Raw genomic sequence first — 16428 nt, 5'->3', positions numbered from 1 at the left:
ACTTTTTTTTAAAAATTCAGTTTTATTGAGATATATTCACATACCCTACAATCATTCACAGTGTACAATCAATTGTTCACAGTACCATCATTTAGTTGTGCACTCACCACCAAAATCAATTTTTGAACATTTTCATTACTCAAAAAAATAAAATTAAAAAATTAAAAAAATAATAAAAATACAAGAAGAATACCCAAAACATCCCACCCCTCATCCGTCCTATTATTCATTTACTTTTTGTTCCCATTGTTTTACTCATCCGTCCATACACTGGATAAAGGGAGCGTGAGCCACAGGGCTTTCACAATTGCAGAGTCACACCGTGTAAGCTACATAGTTATACAATTGTCTTCAAAAATCAAGGCTACTGGGTTGTGGTTCAACAGTTTCAGGTATTTCCTTCTAGCTATTCCAGTAGACTAAAAACTTCAAAAGGATATCTATATAACGCATAAGAATAACCTCCAGAATGACCTCTCAACTCTATTTGAAATCTCTCAGCCACTGAAACTTTCATTTCTCTTCCTCCTCTTGGTCAAGATGTCTTTCTCAATCCCATGATGCTGGGTCCAGGTTCATCCCTGGGAGTAGTGTCCCATGTTGCCAGGGAGATTCATACCTCTAGGAATCATGTTCCACGTAAGGGGGAGGGCAGTGAGTTTACCTGCTGATTTGGCTTAGAGAGAGAGGCCACATCTGAGCAACAAAAGAGGTTCTCTGGGGGTGACCCTTAGGCACAATTCTAAGTAGTCTTAGCCTCTCCTCTGCAGTAACAAGTATCACAAGGGGCAGCCCCAAGATCGAGGGCTAGGCCTTCTAAATTGGTAGTCCCCAATGTTTGTGAGAATATCAGTAATTCCCCAGATGGGGAAATTTAATATTTCCACATTTACCACCAGTCCCTCAGAAGGGCTTTGCAAATACATTTTTATTCTTTACCCAAATTACTCTGGGATATACGGGGATTTCACAGTAACCTGTAAGAACCAACTAGATCTTACTCCCTATTCAAAGTTCCATGTATTTATGGTGTTTGAGTAAATTAACCATACAAGTGAAATTATCTGGTGTACTACAGAAAATACAGATTTCGCACCACATAAACATATCTTCCTTTGGTCTCACACAAAGTTTGAAGTTTTAAAACACAGTCAATATTGTCCTTTACCCTTTAGTCTGACTTGCCTTAGTCCTAACCAGATCCACTTCATTCATATCTCTAATAGAATTCCGAACACTTTTTCAGCTTTTTTAACAGTTGCTGTATGGGATAATACCGAAACATTCATACCTGCCAAACTCTATCTCTGAGTCTCAGGTGTCACACAGATACTCAAAGCGCTAGGGACAGACCAGGTTATACACAAAGAGCTCAGCATTTCAGAACTTAGAGATAACCATTACAACTCAGGAACAGATGTGACTCCTGCCTGTATTTTTAACAAGCACCTCAGTGATTGTTCTAATCAAGGATGTTTGGGAAACATTGCTAAATGTTGCTGATGAATTGTGGTCATGGGTTCCCAGTGCTTTTCTATGAAATTCATCTGGATCAAGGACTCAGTTAAAGCACTGGTGTTCTTTCTCCATCTCATATATCAGTTCTCTCTACTAAATTATTGTTTTAATCAAATCCATTAGGAGGATAATCATCTTTGAAAAGATAAATGCAAATAAAAAGTGATCACCTTCTCAGTCATCATTAGCCAATGGCCAGAGTTTTGAGTCCAACACTTCTTTTTCCGTTTCTTTTTTTAAAAAAGCCCTTATTATTACTTTTGGGTGAATGCCTCAGCACATTTTAGCCTTGAACATTCAAGAAACCTTTCTAGCAGTAAAACTAATCATCCATATTTTCAGTTATATGCTCTCAGCCATCCTCTTTCCTTTTTTTTTTTTTCTTTCACTGGTTTCATTTGCAAGATTACAGCTCAATTTTGGAGACTTTAGGGAATATCTAATAATGCCTACTGTACTCTTTAAAGGACAATGAGCATTTAAGTTATTGATATTCTACTTCGCCAACTAGGCCAACCAATTTTGTTGGTTAGAATTAGGCCCAGAATAGCAGTTCTCCTTGTAGCTTCTTTCATCTTCTGGGAAACAAAATATGAACAGGGCAAGTAAAGAATATATTGGAAGCATGCTCACTTTCAGCAAATGTCTGGAGGCTAAAGTTTTCTTTAACCTAAATCAAACCTAGACAAATTCTGTGAACTGTGTGGAGAATGAAATATCTATTTGCTCTCTGAGGTTGGAAACTGCATTGCTATACTTCTGCTAAATACCAAATCTTGGCCTCTACTTTTGACTATCATCTTCCTGATTTCAAGCTGTCCTCCACCTATATATTGACAGAATTCCCTGCAGGTGTACCTTTCTTCTACATCCAATGTAATTTCACTTTCCCTTCTAACAAGTTTATAGTTTTTTATCAAGGTGGTAAAGATGATGATTTGGTTCGAGATGCCTATGGGCCAGCCACCTGTAGATGTTAATAGGCATTTAATGGTCTGGAATGCTGAGAAGAGTCTATACTAAAGATAACAATTTAGATTCTTACCAACAGAATTATAAAGTGATGAATCATGCCTGTACTGATCCTTTCCTTCCCCTTTTGTTACTCATCATTGTCAACCAGATCAAAGCAGACCTTGTCCAATGCTGGTATATGGCAATGATGGGATATAGAAAGAGGAATGAAGAAAAATCCTAAGGGGATGGTGGCCAAGACAGAAGGAAGCTTCCCTGGCAACCAACCAACCAACCAACCATATTTCTGTAGAAATGTAAAAAACATGCTGAATGAAATCAGTGACTTTGAATGAACAAAATTAGAAATGGATTGACTTAGAGCAGTAGAGAACAGCTCTGCTGGAAAGCTTCATTCATTCCAAAGAAACCATATAATCTGTATGTCTAATAAGTAGTAATACTCAATGTTTGAAGGACATAAGACAACCGTTTAGAATTAAGTTTATTACTGACTAAAATATTTTATAAGTCGTTATTGAACTGACAGCATATACAGTATTTCAAACTGATCCACAGCTTAATATGGAAATAGAAGGGGATAGAGTTTTAAATCTTATGAGACAAATGAGGAGAACAAATTCATTAAATAATGGCTTTTGTAGAAGGGATCTTATTTAGAACAATCTAAAATCCAGTGAATAAATAATACTGCTAACATTTAAGTAAATTCCTCTTGAAGTGGGCTAAACAATTTTCTGATAGTTTGGATAAATAGTTCTTAAAGTAGGTCAAAAAAATGCCTCTGAGTTCTGCTTGGAAGTTGACTGAAACTAAAGGTTGCCTATCTATGAAAGTTAATTTGCAGAAGCGTTGACTGAACATAGTGGCAAACATTCTTGTTTTCTTCCTGGTTAAAAATCCTTTACCAACCTACTAGGGGTAAAATTCTGATATCATGGAAACAATTTTGGGCCAAAATTATACCTGGAACCTTGAAGTTCTACCCATTTAATCTTGTGACAACATCTTATTTCCTTCTGCATTCTGTTTTCCACAGTCACAACCTAAATTGCAAACTCTTCTTCTCCAAAATTCTCATCTCTGTTTAGCTCAGCCCAATATCTTCTAATTAATCTCTCCCCATCCTCATCTTCTAAGCTTTCAATCATTTCCAACTCTTACTTCTAGATTTTGTACAAAATGGTCTCTTCACCTATTTGCCTTATCAGAAACATTAGAACACTAGTGCTATGTTCTTCTCACTCTTTTTGAAGAAATCACTCACAGCTGGTTATCTTCGTACTTCTCTGATTTCTATTCGTGAATCTCTTTTGCTCTGCTCCTCTTCAACAGCCTGCATATATGTTACTTGTTGATGCTCCTCAGAGATCTGACTTATACCCTTTTTTTTCCATTCTACATTCCTTCTCTGGATCATCTTATTTCACTGCCACTACATTTCAAAGAAACTTGAACATGGATGATTCCCAAACACCACTTTTAGTCTCATTTGTATCAAGTCTAAGTTTGTGTTACACCACTCCATTAGGAAATCTCAAATATACCTAAAATTTTAACAAGTCTAAATTTTTATTTCCCCTATGTCTTACCTTCCAAAAAAAATTCTTGTTCTTCCTCCATGTATAGTCAATACCAGAAACATTCATCAGTTACCTAAGCTAGAAATCTTAATAGTTATCTTTGTCTCATCGCTCCCTGTTACCACCCATAAAAAATTACTCCAAGTCTTCTCACAATTATATTTTGAATCCATCCCTATTTTTCATTCCTACAGACGCTATTTTGGGGTATACCATTGTTTTTTTTTTTTTTTGCTTGATTTTGAAGGTGGAATTGGTATGTGGGATAGAATTAATTTTTCTTTCTCTCCCTTTGGAAAAAAATTTTAAATGTTTGGGATGAGGAGAAACTAATATGGCGGCTAGGTGAGACAGGGCAAAAAAACACCTCCATGAAAAACACTAGATAAAAACCAGAAAGTGACCCAGAATACCGGTTACAGCAATGCACCAGCTGGACGAGGTCTGCCAGTTCCACAAGGGCCGTATACTCGGTGAAACCGGGAGTCTGCATTCTGAAACGAGTGAGTAAGCTGACTGGAAGACCTGCAGCTGTGAGGTGGTCTGGGGAAGCCAGGGCTTGGTGTTTGGAGACTGACTGGCTCTTTAAAAAAAAAAAGGGGGGGGGGAACCCAGGAGCGGCTGCAGTTGCGATAGTGGGAACCACGTAGTAAAACACAGCAAGAGGGGGCTGGGCTGGCCTCTCGGTGTCTGGCCTGGAAGATAGCCCGCTGCAGACACCCTCGGGGCCAATGGAACGGAGAGGAGAGCCGGAAACAGAAAGAAACCCCGCGGCTAGCAGCTGGCTCCCCGGAGGGCTGGATAAACTCCTGCCCGGGGCTGTGCCCACAGCCCAGAGCCATGCCAGTTGTCCTGGAGCTGGGAAGGAGGAACTGTGCAAGGAGGGGGGTGTTGAGATGCCCCGTTCGGCCATCTTTGCATTACGCTGAGAGCGCCCCTGCACGGCCCAGCGGCCCGGGGCTTCCCTTGAGGGACGGCGCACACTGGTGACGTAGTACGGCATTCCCTCAGCAGAATTCTTGGAGGATCACAGCTGGGCGGGGGGACCTGCTCGGAGAACCCAGGGACACTACACCAAGTCCGGTGGTTTGTGGGACAGCGAGAGAGAGGGTCTGGGGCTGAAATGAAATGAAGGCTTAGACTCTTGCAGCGGCCTTGAATCTCCAGGAACCTGGGGGATTTGAATATTAAAGCTGCCCTTCCTCCCTAGCCACCCGTACACACGCCCCACATTCAGGGCAGATGGCTCCAGCAACACACCCAAACTGAGTTCTCCAACTGAACCCCACAAGAATCATTTCCCCACACACCACGGGGACAAAGTGGAGAACTGACTTGAGGGGTATAAGTGATTCACAGACACCATCTGCTGGCTAGTTAGAGAAAGTGTACGCCACCAAACTGTGTTTCTGAAAAATTAGATGGGTATTTTTTTTTACAACTTGAAAAAACCCTATCAAGCAAAGCAAATACCAAGAGGCCAAAAACAACAGAAAATCTTAATGCATATGATAAAACCAGAAGATATGGAGGATCCAACTCCAAACACACAAATCAAGATATCGGCAGAGACACAGTACCTGGCACAATTAATTAAAGAACTACAATCGAGGAACGAAAACATGGCAAACGATTTAAAGGACATCAAGAAGACCATGGCCCAGGATACAAGTGACATAAAGAAGACCCTAGAAGAGCATAAATAAGACATTGCAAGAGTAAATAAAAAATAGAAGATCGTATGGAAATAAAAGAAACTGTTGGCCAAATTAAAAAGACTCCGGATATTCACAATACAAGATTAGAGGAAGCTGAACAACGTCTCAGTGTCCTAGAAGTCCACAGAACAGAAAATGAAAGAACAAAAGAAAGAATGGAGAAAAAAGTAGAAAAAATCGAAAAGGATCTCAGGGATATGAAAGATAAAATAAAACATCCAAACTTAAGACTCATTGGTGTCCCAGAAAGGGAAGAGAAGGGTAAAGGTCTAGAAAGAGTATTCAAAGAAATTGTTGGGAAAAACTTCCCAAACCTTCTACACAATATAAATACACAAAGCATAAATGCCCAGTGAACTCCAAATAGAATAAATCCAAATAAACCCACTCCAAGACATATTCTGATCAGACTCAAATACTGAAGAGAAGGAGCAAGTTCTGAAAGCAGCAAGAGAAAAGCAATTCACCACATACAAAGGAAACAACATAAGACTAAGTTGTGAATACTCAGAGGCCACCATGGAGATGAGAAGGCAGTAGCATGACATATTTAAAATTTTGAAAGAGAAAAATTTCCAACCAAGAATACTCTATCCAGCAAAACTCTCCTTCAAAATTGAGGGAGAGCTTAAATTTTTCACAGACAAACAAATGCTGAGAGACTTTGCCAATAAAAGACCTGCCTCACTTCAGATTATAAAGGGAGCCCTACCAAAAGAGAAACAAAGAAAGGAGAAAGAGATGTAGAGAATTTTAACAGACATGTATAGTACCTTACATCCCAAATCACCAGGACACTCATTTTTCTCTAGGGATCATGGATCTTTCTCCAGAAGAGACCACAAGCTGGGACATAAAACAAGCCTCAAGAAATTAAAAAAAAAAAAAAATTGAATATACTCAAAGCACATTTTCCAACCACAATGGAATACAAATAGAAGTCAATAATTTTTGAACTGTAACTCCACTATTTACTTCCTACATGATATAAATTACACAAACTCTAATGACAAATCAGTGGTTTAGAACTCAATATAAAATATGTAATTTTAGACAACTATATAAAGGTGGGGGAATGGAGGAGTATAGGAACATAGTTTATGTGTCCTATTGAAGTGAAGGTGGTATCAAAGAAAAACAAGATTGTTATGGATTTAAGAGGTTAATTTTAAGAAATTACCAGAGAATATAACCATAGAGATGAAAAGTAGAGTGTGGGTAAAGAGAAACAGGGGAAGGGGCAATGGGGAGTTAAGAAAGGAGTGTAAGGTTGCTGCCTGACGTGAAGGGAAATTTCTAGTAATGGATGGTATGGGAAAGAGCATTACAACATTCTAAATGTGATTAATCCCACTAATGGAAGGCTAGGGAGGGGGTGGAATGGGAAGATTTAGGCTGTATATATGTTTCCACAACTGAAAAAAAAAAAAAAAAAAAGACAGTCTAAATAGATGACAACTGAATGCCAAGGATGAACTTGAATGGGATTGGAGGATGGAGGACAGGAGGCTCAAACGGACACAGTTGAGACATAAGGAAAAGGAAATACAGAATGTAAGCTCTGTTATCATTGTTGAATCTCTTGTACTTCTTAGCTGCGCTTAATGGGATTGCATGAAAGAATGTTCTTGTTCATGGGAAGTGTATATGTGAATTACAGTGTATGTTCAAGGATGTGTGCAGCTAGCTCTCATATGTTCAGAAGACAGAGCAATAGATGATGGATGATAGACAGGGAGGGAGGGAGGGAAAGAAATAGTGATGTGATAGCATGTTAAAGTTGGTGGATTCGGCTATCGGGGGAGGGGTGTCAGGGTATGATGGAATTCTGTGTATGGGGTTAGTATTGTTTTTGCACTGTTCCTATAACTTTGAATTTATTTCAAAATAAAAAAAATGTTTGGGATGAACGAGACACAAGCAACACTATTTTTTGCTGCCGTTACCAAATTCAAGTCACTTTATTAGCTTATAAAATTTGTTTCCAGGGGAAACAAAAGCACAATTTCAAAAATTCCCATGGACTTCTTTTCCTTAGACATCATGTTTTATATATGTATTATAACCCACTGCTTTTAACTTTATTGTGGGCAGGGACTCATATCCTTGGTACAGTATACAGAACATAAAGTTCTTAATAAATAAAAATTTTCAATAAATATGTAGATAATCACCTTAGTTCAAAAATTTTCAATAAATATGTAGATAATCACCTTAGTTCAAAAATTTTCAATAAATATGTAGATAACCACCTCAGTTCAAAACCAGCTATTTAGCATAAAAAACACATTATCAAATCTTAGAAGGAAGCTGTAATTGATCCATAGAGTTGGAATTTATAAGTAATATAAATTATTATATTATACCTGGAATTCCTGATAAAGGAATTTTACCAAAGCAACTAAATTTTACATTTTGTATTTTACTTTTGAAATGTCTACAATGATTTAGGGCCTTTTCCCTACTACCCCACCCCAACCCTCCAACACTGAGGGTTAACAGTCTGCAGTAAAGTGGCCCAATGTTAGCCAGTGCCTGGTACAGAGTGGGTCTCACTAAATATTTGTTGGCTAAATTAAAGACCCAGTAAAGTCAAAATAATCATCTAATAAATAATGGGACAACCTGATTATACTGTGAACCCAGAGGAGAGGAGAGGGGGAGAGCGTAGGAGGTGGAGCTATACCGTCTGGGTTCAAGTCCCGGCTCTGACACTTACTAGGTAAGACACCTTGGGCAAGGTATTTAATCTCTGCACCAGTTTCTTCATCCTTCAACTGAGAATAATCATACCAACTTCACAGGGTTTTTAACATGATTAAACAAGTTAATACATGTTAGGCAATTAACAAATGTTATTCCTATTAAACAGACTTCTTTTTCTCTTATCAATAAAGGACAAAATGTATTTGGTAGAGATTCTCTCACCCCACTAAATAAATTTTCACCCTTCATTCCCCTTCAGGGTTATCTTTGTGATACATCAGCAATACTACCAGTGGAGAGCAATATGAATCCATTATGGAAACGAGGCAATAAAAGTTAGTCTTATATGCAGAAAAACTTAAAGGAAATTTCTAAGTGAAATTTTTTGTGAAGACAATTCTCAGACAGAATTAATCAAATTTAAGAGATCTAATATTTTTCAAAGAGCTATTTTCTAACCAACCTTCAACCGCAAGACTATCCATTTTATTAAGGATCCAAAGTCCAGTTTGAAGACTATCAAATCACTACTAAATGCAGCTATTAATGGACTCCTATAATTTCCCATTTGCTTTTTTTTTTTTTTTTTTTCTTTTTTTAATTTTTTTTATCCCCATTTGCTTTTAAAAAAAGTATACAATGTTAAAGTTCAGGACAGTTATATGCTTTCACTCTAAAATACCCCAAAGCAACAAGATATAATACTTACTTCATCCCTATAAAGTGGACTAGTGTAATACATTATATCCATTGCGCTGCTGTTCAACATATCCCTTAAACCTCGTACTTTGTCAGGAGTAATAGAATCAACAGTGTCTACAAATAAAAAAACAAAAACAAAAACAAATTAAAACTTACATAAGATCTCTGTTTTAAGGAAAAAAGTGAAAAAAATTAATTTCTCTGAATAATAGCGCTTTAAGTTAATATCACTTAATACTGAAGGCTAGCTTTGATCTAATGGACCACTCCTTCTTGCAAAATATTCTAAGAATGAACAGTAAAAGACAAGAGGGGTTGTGAAAAGAAAAGGAGCATTAAAGGATGAAGGCCATTATCAAATCTATAATGCATCACTGTTTTTTGTATATACTGGCTTTTCATGTCACTCAGGGGTAACCAGAGTAAAACTAGGCCATCTATTCCTATAACAGGTGTCAAAGGACACACTCTCACTCTTTCTGTATCTCCTTTTCTGTTTCCTTTCTCTCTTTTTTTTTCTTGTCTATGCATCTTGAACCTTACAATACCTGTGTGGAATGCCTAGAGCCACTGAAGGAAAACCAGCAGATTTAAAAAATAGATAGTTCCCTTATACTTTACATGTATTATCTTTAGTGAAACAAAGATCCTATGAAGAACTGTCAGATTACAAATGTACACAGAAGCAAATAAATCAGGAATGGGCCTCTTCAACTAAGATAAAATCAAAGTTGGTATAATTCACTGCATTGAAAAACTGTTACATAAACTGCATTGCAAATAAGTACAGCCTTCCATAGTTGTCTATGGAAATTCTACCTTGGAAAGATTATTCTATTAAACACCTAAAAAAACAGAGATGCAGAAAATTTTGTAGTTCTTATGGAAATGCAAAGAAGTCCTATACTTGGAGGAATATCATGATTTCTTCTATCCTCCAGATTTTCACTGCATCAGCTTAGGTTATTTTATTTCTATTTATTCCCCATTTTAATACAATCAAATAAGACTGGAAAGCAATGACACAAGCAAAGGCTGGAAGTCTTTTCAAAGGCATAAAGAAAAATATTGTGGCTATTCATGGGTAGCACAACATATTTATATCTGTGCTTATTTTAAAATTTGAAAAGCAAAAACTGTGACTACCATGCTGATAGAGCTGAAATGTCATTTTGATGTATTTCCCCCAAAATATCTTTACCGTGAAATAAAGATACAAAAGCATATTTCATACATATGTGAAGTTGAAAGAATAATTTATAGGAAGAAACACACGTTCCACCACCTAGCTTAAGAAATAGAATATTACAAGTATCCTTAAAGCCCACAATATATCCCTAAATAATCACATGAACCTCTATCTGCTTGAAGAAACCACCAATAAGAGGTTTGTGCTAATCACTTTTTACGTTTCTGTATAGATTTACATGTTCAATAATATTAATTGCAGCTAATTATGTACATAGTCAGAGCCTAAATACTTCACTGAATTTTGCTTGTTTCTGAACACTTACGTAAATGGAGGTATTGTCCATGGTTTGTTTGTTCCCTGACCCCCCCCCCCCACATTATGTTTCTGGGATTCATCAATGCTGATAGATATAGCTGTAATTCATTCATTTCAGAGAGAGTATTCTATTCTCTCTCTCTATATTTCACAATTTATCCATTCTCCTTTGAGAGACAATGAGGTTGCTTTTACTGTTTTGCTACTACAAACTATGTTTCCAATAACATTGTTGTACCTGTCTCGGTCCACATGTGTGAGAGTTTCTCTAGAATATATATCCAGGAGTGAAACTGCCATGTTACAGGGCACATGCATGTTTATCTTTACAAGATAATGTCAAATTGTCTTCCAAGGTACCGATCTGCATCTCCACCAACAGTGAATGGAAATTCTCACTGCTCCACAGCTTCACCAATGCTTGGTATTGTCACATTCTCAAATTTTTGCCTAACTAATGAGTATGAATTATATTTCACTGTGATTTTAATTTGCCTCTCCTTAATTACTGAGATGAACATCATTTCATATATAAAATAAAATCCACTTAAATTTTCCCATTCTCTGAAATTGGTTTTTCTATTGGGATGTCTATCCTTATTCATTTAAAGGGGATCTTTATTCTGGATATTAAATCTTTGGTGGCTGTATCTACTGCAATGTATTTTCCCAGTTTGTGGCTTGTCTTTCTTTCCTTTTACGGCATCTATCGATAAACAGAAGTTTTAAAGTTTAATCTAACCAAGTCTATCTGTTACTTTATACTTGAATGTTGTCTTGTTCAATAATTCCTTCTCTAATCTAAGGTCATAAAGATATTCTCTTATATTTTCTTTTTAGTCTTGGCTTTCATACTTTTTCCCCAATCCATTTGGAATATGAAGAAAGGCTCACATTCCTTTTTCTTTTCCTCATGAGGATAGCCCATTACACCCAGCATCATTTATGGAATAGCTCACCCTTTCACAATAATCTGTAATGCCAGCTCTGTCATGTATCAGATTTCCAAACTATGCACACATCTGTTAAGGGACTGTCTAGTCTAATGCACTGGTCTATTTACCTGTCCCAGTGTCAATATTAAAGTTAACAAAAAAAGTTAAATAATAGGTCTGGCTATCTAGTAGGACACAATTCCCCCACCTCCACCCTATCCCTCTTGTCCTGTGTCTTGGCTATTTTTGACCCTCTGCTTTTCTATAACCGCTTTAGAATCAGTTTGTCAGGTTTTATAAAAAAAAAAAAAAAAACAAACCTATTGGGATTTTGATTGGAATTGCATGGAATCTATAAATCAATTTGGGAGAGTCAACATCTCTAGCACATTGAATCACCCAATCTAAGAAATGATACATCTTTCTATTTATTTAAGTTGTATTTAATGTCTTAGTTTTTCATTTTTAATAGAAATATACGTCTTCATCAAATTTATTTCTAGTAATCTTGTATATTTTGATGCTATTATTTTTCTTAAAAACTGCATTTTCTAACCATTGCTGGTATATTCAAAGATAATTACTTTTATATATGAGTCTTCTATTTTACAATTTTGATAAATTATCTTGTTAATTCTAATTATTTTTCTGTAGATTCTTTTGTATATTCTATGTAGACAAAAGCATATAAACTGTAAATAAAACAGATCTTTTCCAACCCCAATTATTTATTTTTCTTATATTATTGCCCTGGCTAAGACGATATAAAATGTTTGAGTGATGACTGGACACCATGAGCTTGTTCCTGATTTGAAGGAAATGTTTTCAGCCATTCACTACAATGAGTATGATATTTGCAGTAGGAACTGATAGATACTCTTTACTATTAAAAATGTACACAAAAAAAGAAAAACGAAGTGGGAGGACTTACACTCCCTGACTTTAAAGCTTATTATAAAGCCACAGTTGCCAAAACAGCGTGGTACTGGCACAAAGATAGACATATAGATCAATGGAATCGAATTGAGAATTCAGAGATAGACCCTCAGATCTATGGCCGAATGATCTTTGATAAGGCCCCCAAAGTCACTGAACTGAATCATAATGGTCTTTTCAGCAAATGGGGCTGGGAGAGTTGGATATCCATATCCAAAAGAATGAAAGCGGACCCCTACCACACCCCCTACACAAAAATTAACTCAAAATGGACCAAAGATCTCAATATAAAAGAAAGTACCATAAAACTCCTAGAAGATAATGTAGGAAAACATCTTCAAGACCTTGTATTAGGAGGCCACTTCCTAGACTTTACACCCAAAGCACAAGCAACAAAAGAGAAAATAGATAAATGGGAACTCCTCAAGCTTAGAAGTTTTTGCACCTCAAAGGAATTTCTCAAAAAGGTAAAGAGGCAGCCAACTCAATGGGAAAAAATTTTTGGAAACCATGTATCTGACAAAAGACTGATATCTTGCATATATAAAGAAATCCTACAACTCAATGACAATAGTACAGACAGCCCAATTATAAAATGGGCAAAAGATATGAAAAGACAGTTCTCTGAAGAGGAAATACAAATGGCCAAGAAACACATGAAAAAATGTTCAGCTTCACTAGCTATTAGAGAGATGCAAATTAAGACCACAATGAGATACCATCTCACACTGATTAGAATGGCTGCCATTAAACAAACAGGAAACTACAAATGCTGGAGGGGATGTGTAGAAATTGGAACTCTTATTCATTGTTGGTAGGACTATATAATGGTTCAGCCACTCTGGAAGTCAGTCTGGCAGTTCCTTAGAAAACTAGATATAGAGTTACCATTCGATCCAGCGATTGCACTTCTCGGTATATACCCGGAAGGTCGGAAAGCAGTGACACGAACAGATATCTGCACACCAATGTTCATAGCAGCATTATTCACAATTGCCAAGAGATGGAAACAACCCAAATGTCCCTCAACAGATGAGTGGATAAATAAAATGTGGTATATACACACGATGGAATACTACACGGCAGTAAGAAGGAACGATCTCGTGAAACATACGACAACATGGATGAACCTTGAAGACATAATGCTGAGCGAAATAAGCCAGGCACAAAAAGAGATATATTATATGCTACCACTAATGTGAACTTTGAAAAATGTAAAACAAATGGTCTATAATGTAGAATGTAGGGGAACTAGCAATAGAGAGCAATTAAGGAAGGGGGAACAATAATCCAAGAAGGACAGATAAGCTATTTAACGTTCTGGGGATGCCCAGGAATGACTGTGGTCTGTTAATTTCTGATGGATATAGTAGGAACAAGTTCACAGAAATGTTGCTATATTAGGTAACTTTCTTGGGGTAAAGTAGGAACATGTTGGAAGTTAAGCAGTTATCTTAGGTTTGTTGTCTTTTTCTTACTCCCTTGTTATGGTCTCTTTGAAATGTTCTTTTATTGTATGTTTGTTTTCTTTTTAACTTTTTTTTCATACAGTTGATTTAAAAAAGAAGGGAAAGTTAAAAAAAAAAAAAAAGAAAAACAAGGAAAAAAAAGATGTAGTGCCTCCTTGAGGAGCCTGTGGAGAATGCAGGGGTATTTGCCTACCCCACCTAGATGGTTGCTAACATGACCACAGATATAGGGGACTGGTGGTTTGATGGCTTGAGCCCTCTACCATAGGTTTTACCCTTGGGAAGACGGTTGCTGCAAAGGAGAGGCTAGGCCTCCCTATAATTGTGCCTAAGAGCCTCCTCCCGAATGCCTCTTTGTTGCTCAGATGTGGCCCTCTCTCTCTAGCTAAGCCAACTTGAAAGGTGAAATCACTGCCCTCCCCCCTACGTGGGATCAGACACCCACGGGAGTGAATCTCCCTGGCAATGTGGAATATGACTCCTGGGGAGGAATGTAGACCTGGCATCGTGGGACGGAGAACATCTTCTTGACCAAAAGGGGGATGTGAAAGGAAATGAAATAAGCTTCAGTAGCAGAGAGATTCCAAAAGGAGCCGAGAGGTCACTCTGGTGGGCACTCTTATGCACACTTTAGACAATCCTTTTTAGGTTCTAAAGAATTGGGGTAGCTGGTGGTGGATACCTGAAACTATCAAACTACAACCCAGAACCCATGAATCTCGAAGACAGTTGTATAAAAATGTAGCTTATGAGGGGTGACAAGGGGATTGGGAAAGCCATAAGGACCACACTGCACTTTGTCTAGTTTATGGATGGATGAGTAGAAAAATAGGGGAAGGAAACAAACAGACAAAGGTACCCAGTGTTCTTTTTAACTTCAATTGCTCTTTTTCACTCTAATTATTATTCTTGTTATTTTTGTGTGTGTGCTAATGAAGGTGTCAGGGATTGATTTAGGTGATGAATGTACAACTATGTAATGGTACTGTGAATAATCGAAAGTTTGATTTGTTTTGTATGACTGCGTGGTATGTGAATATATCTCAATAAAAAAAAAATAAAAAAAAATAAAAAAAATAATAAACAAATATTGGAAAGATAAAAAAAAATGTACACAAAGTAAAACTGACTCTTTTTTTGGTGTATAGTTCTATGAGTTTTAACGCATGCAAAGATTTGTATAACCACCATCACGATCAGCTGCAAAACAGTTCCACTGCCCTAAAAAATTCCCGTCTTATCCTCAGAAGGCAAATGCTCCCCTCCCCTAACCCGACTACCAAAGATCTATGCACTATGCCCCTACAGTTTTGCCTTTTCCAAACTGTCATATAAATAGAATCATAAAGTATGGAACCTTTTCAGATTGGTTTCTTTCACCTAGCATAATGTCTTTGAGATTCATCCACATCGTCATGTGTATCAATAGCCCATTCCTTTTTATTACTGAGTAGTATTCAATTGTATGGATGAATCTGTTCGTTTACCCATTAACTTGCCTAAGAACATATGGTTTGTTTCTGGTTTGTAGTGATTATCAACAGAGATGTGTTAACATCTATGTACAGGTTTTTGTGTGAACGGACGTATTTATTCCTCTAGGGTAAATACCTTGGAGTAGAATTGTTGGACCATATGATAAGTGAACTTTTAATTTCATAAGAGACTGCCAAACTGTTTTCTAGAGTGGTGACATTTTACATTTCTGCCAGCAAGTATGTGAATTTTAGTGACTCTGCATACTGGCTAACACATGATAGTCAATCCTCCCATCTCCCAATATTAGCTATCTGAATAAGGTATGTAGTGGTATCTTGTGGCTTTAACTTGAATTTCCCTCAATAATTATATTGAGCATCTTTTCATATGTTTATTGGCCATCTGTATATCTTCTTTCATTAAAAGGCTGTTCAAGTCTTTTGCCCACTTTTAAAAATTGTTTTTTTTTTTTTCCTTATATAGAGGTTTGAAAGTTCTCTGTATAATCAGCTTATACATCCTTTATCAAGTATATAACTTGCAAAATTTTCTCCCAATCTGTAACTTTTCTTTTCATTCTCTTAAAAGTGTCTTTTGTAGAGAAAAAAAGTTTTAATTTTGACGAATTCCAATTTATCATTTTTTTTATGGATCATGCTTTTGGTGTTATGTCGAAGAACTGTTTGCCTAATTCAGGGTCACAAGTATTTTTGTTTCTTCAAAAAAGTATATAATTTTACATTTATATTTATGTCTATGATCAATTTTGAGTTAACTTTTGTATAAACTGTGAGGTTTAGATCAAGGCTCATTTTTTGGCATATACATGTCCAACTATTCCAACATCATTTTTTGAAAAGATCATACTTTCTCCATTGACCATATTTATATATGTCTATT

The 16428-nt window shown here is 36.7% G+C and overlaps 1 protein-coding gene across 8 annotated transcripts in view; it reads right to left on the bottom strand.

Moving 5' to 3' along the window:
- The window catches only part of DDHD1 (DDHD domain containing 1), a 133656-nt gene that overhangs the window by 29887 nt on the left and 87341 nt on the right, over positions 1 to 16428 (bottom strand). For all 8 annotated transcript variants that reach the window (XM_037832682.1, XM_037832684.1, XM_037832685.1 and 5 more), the window contains one exon: positions 9210 to 9316. In XM_037832682.1, the coding sequence (XP_037688610.1) occupies positions 9210 to 9316 (107 nt within the window). The remainder of the gene's footprint in view (positions 1 to 9209; positions 9317 to 16428) is intronic.

The sequence above is a fragment of the Choloepus didactylus genome, chromosome 4, assembly GCF_015220235.1.
Source record: "Choloepus didactylus isolate mChoDid1 chromosome 4, mChoDid1.pri, whole genome shotgun sequence".
In the NCBI taxonomy this organism is placed as follows: Eukaryota; Metazoa; Chordata; class Mammalia; order Pilosa; family Megalonychidae; genus Choloepus; species Choloepus didactylus.
Note: the sequence above shows the minus strand (reverse complement) of the source record. Positions and strands in the feature narration are given on the sequence as shown.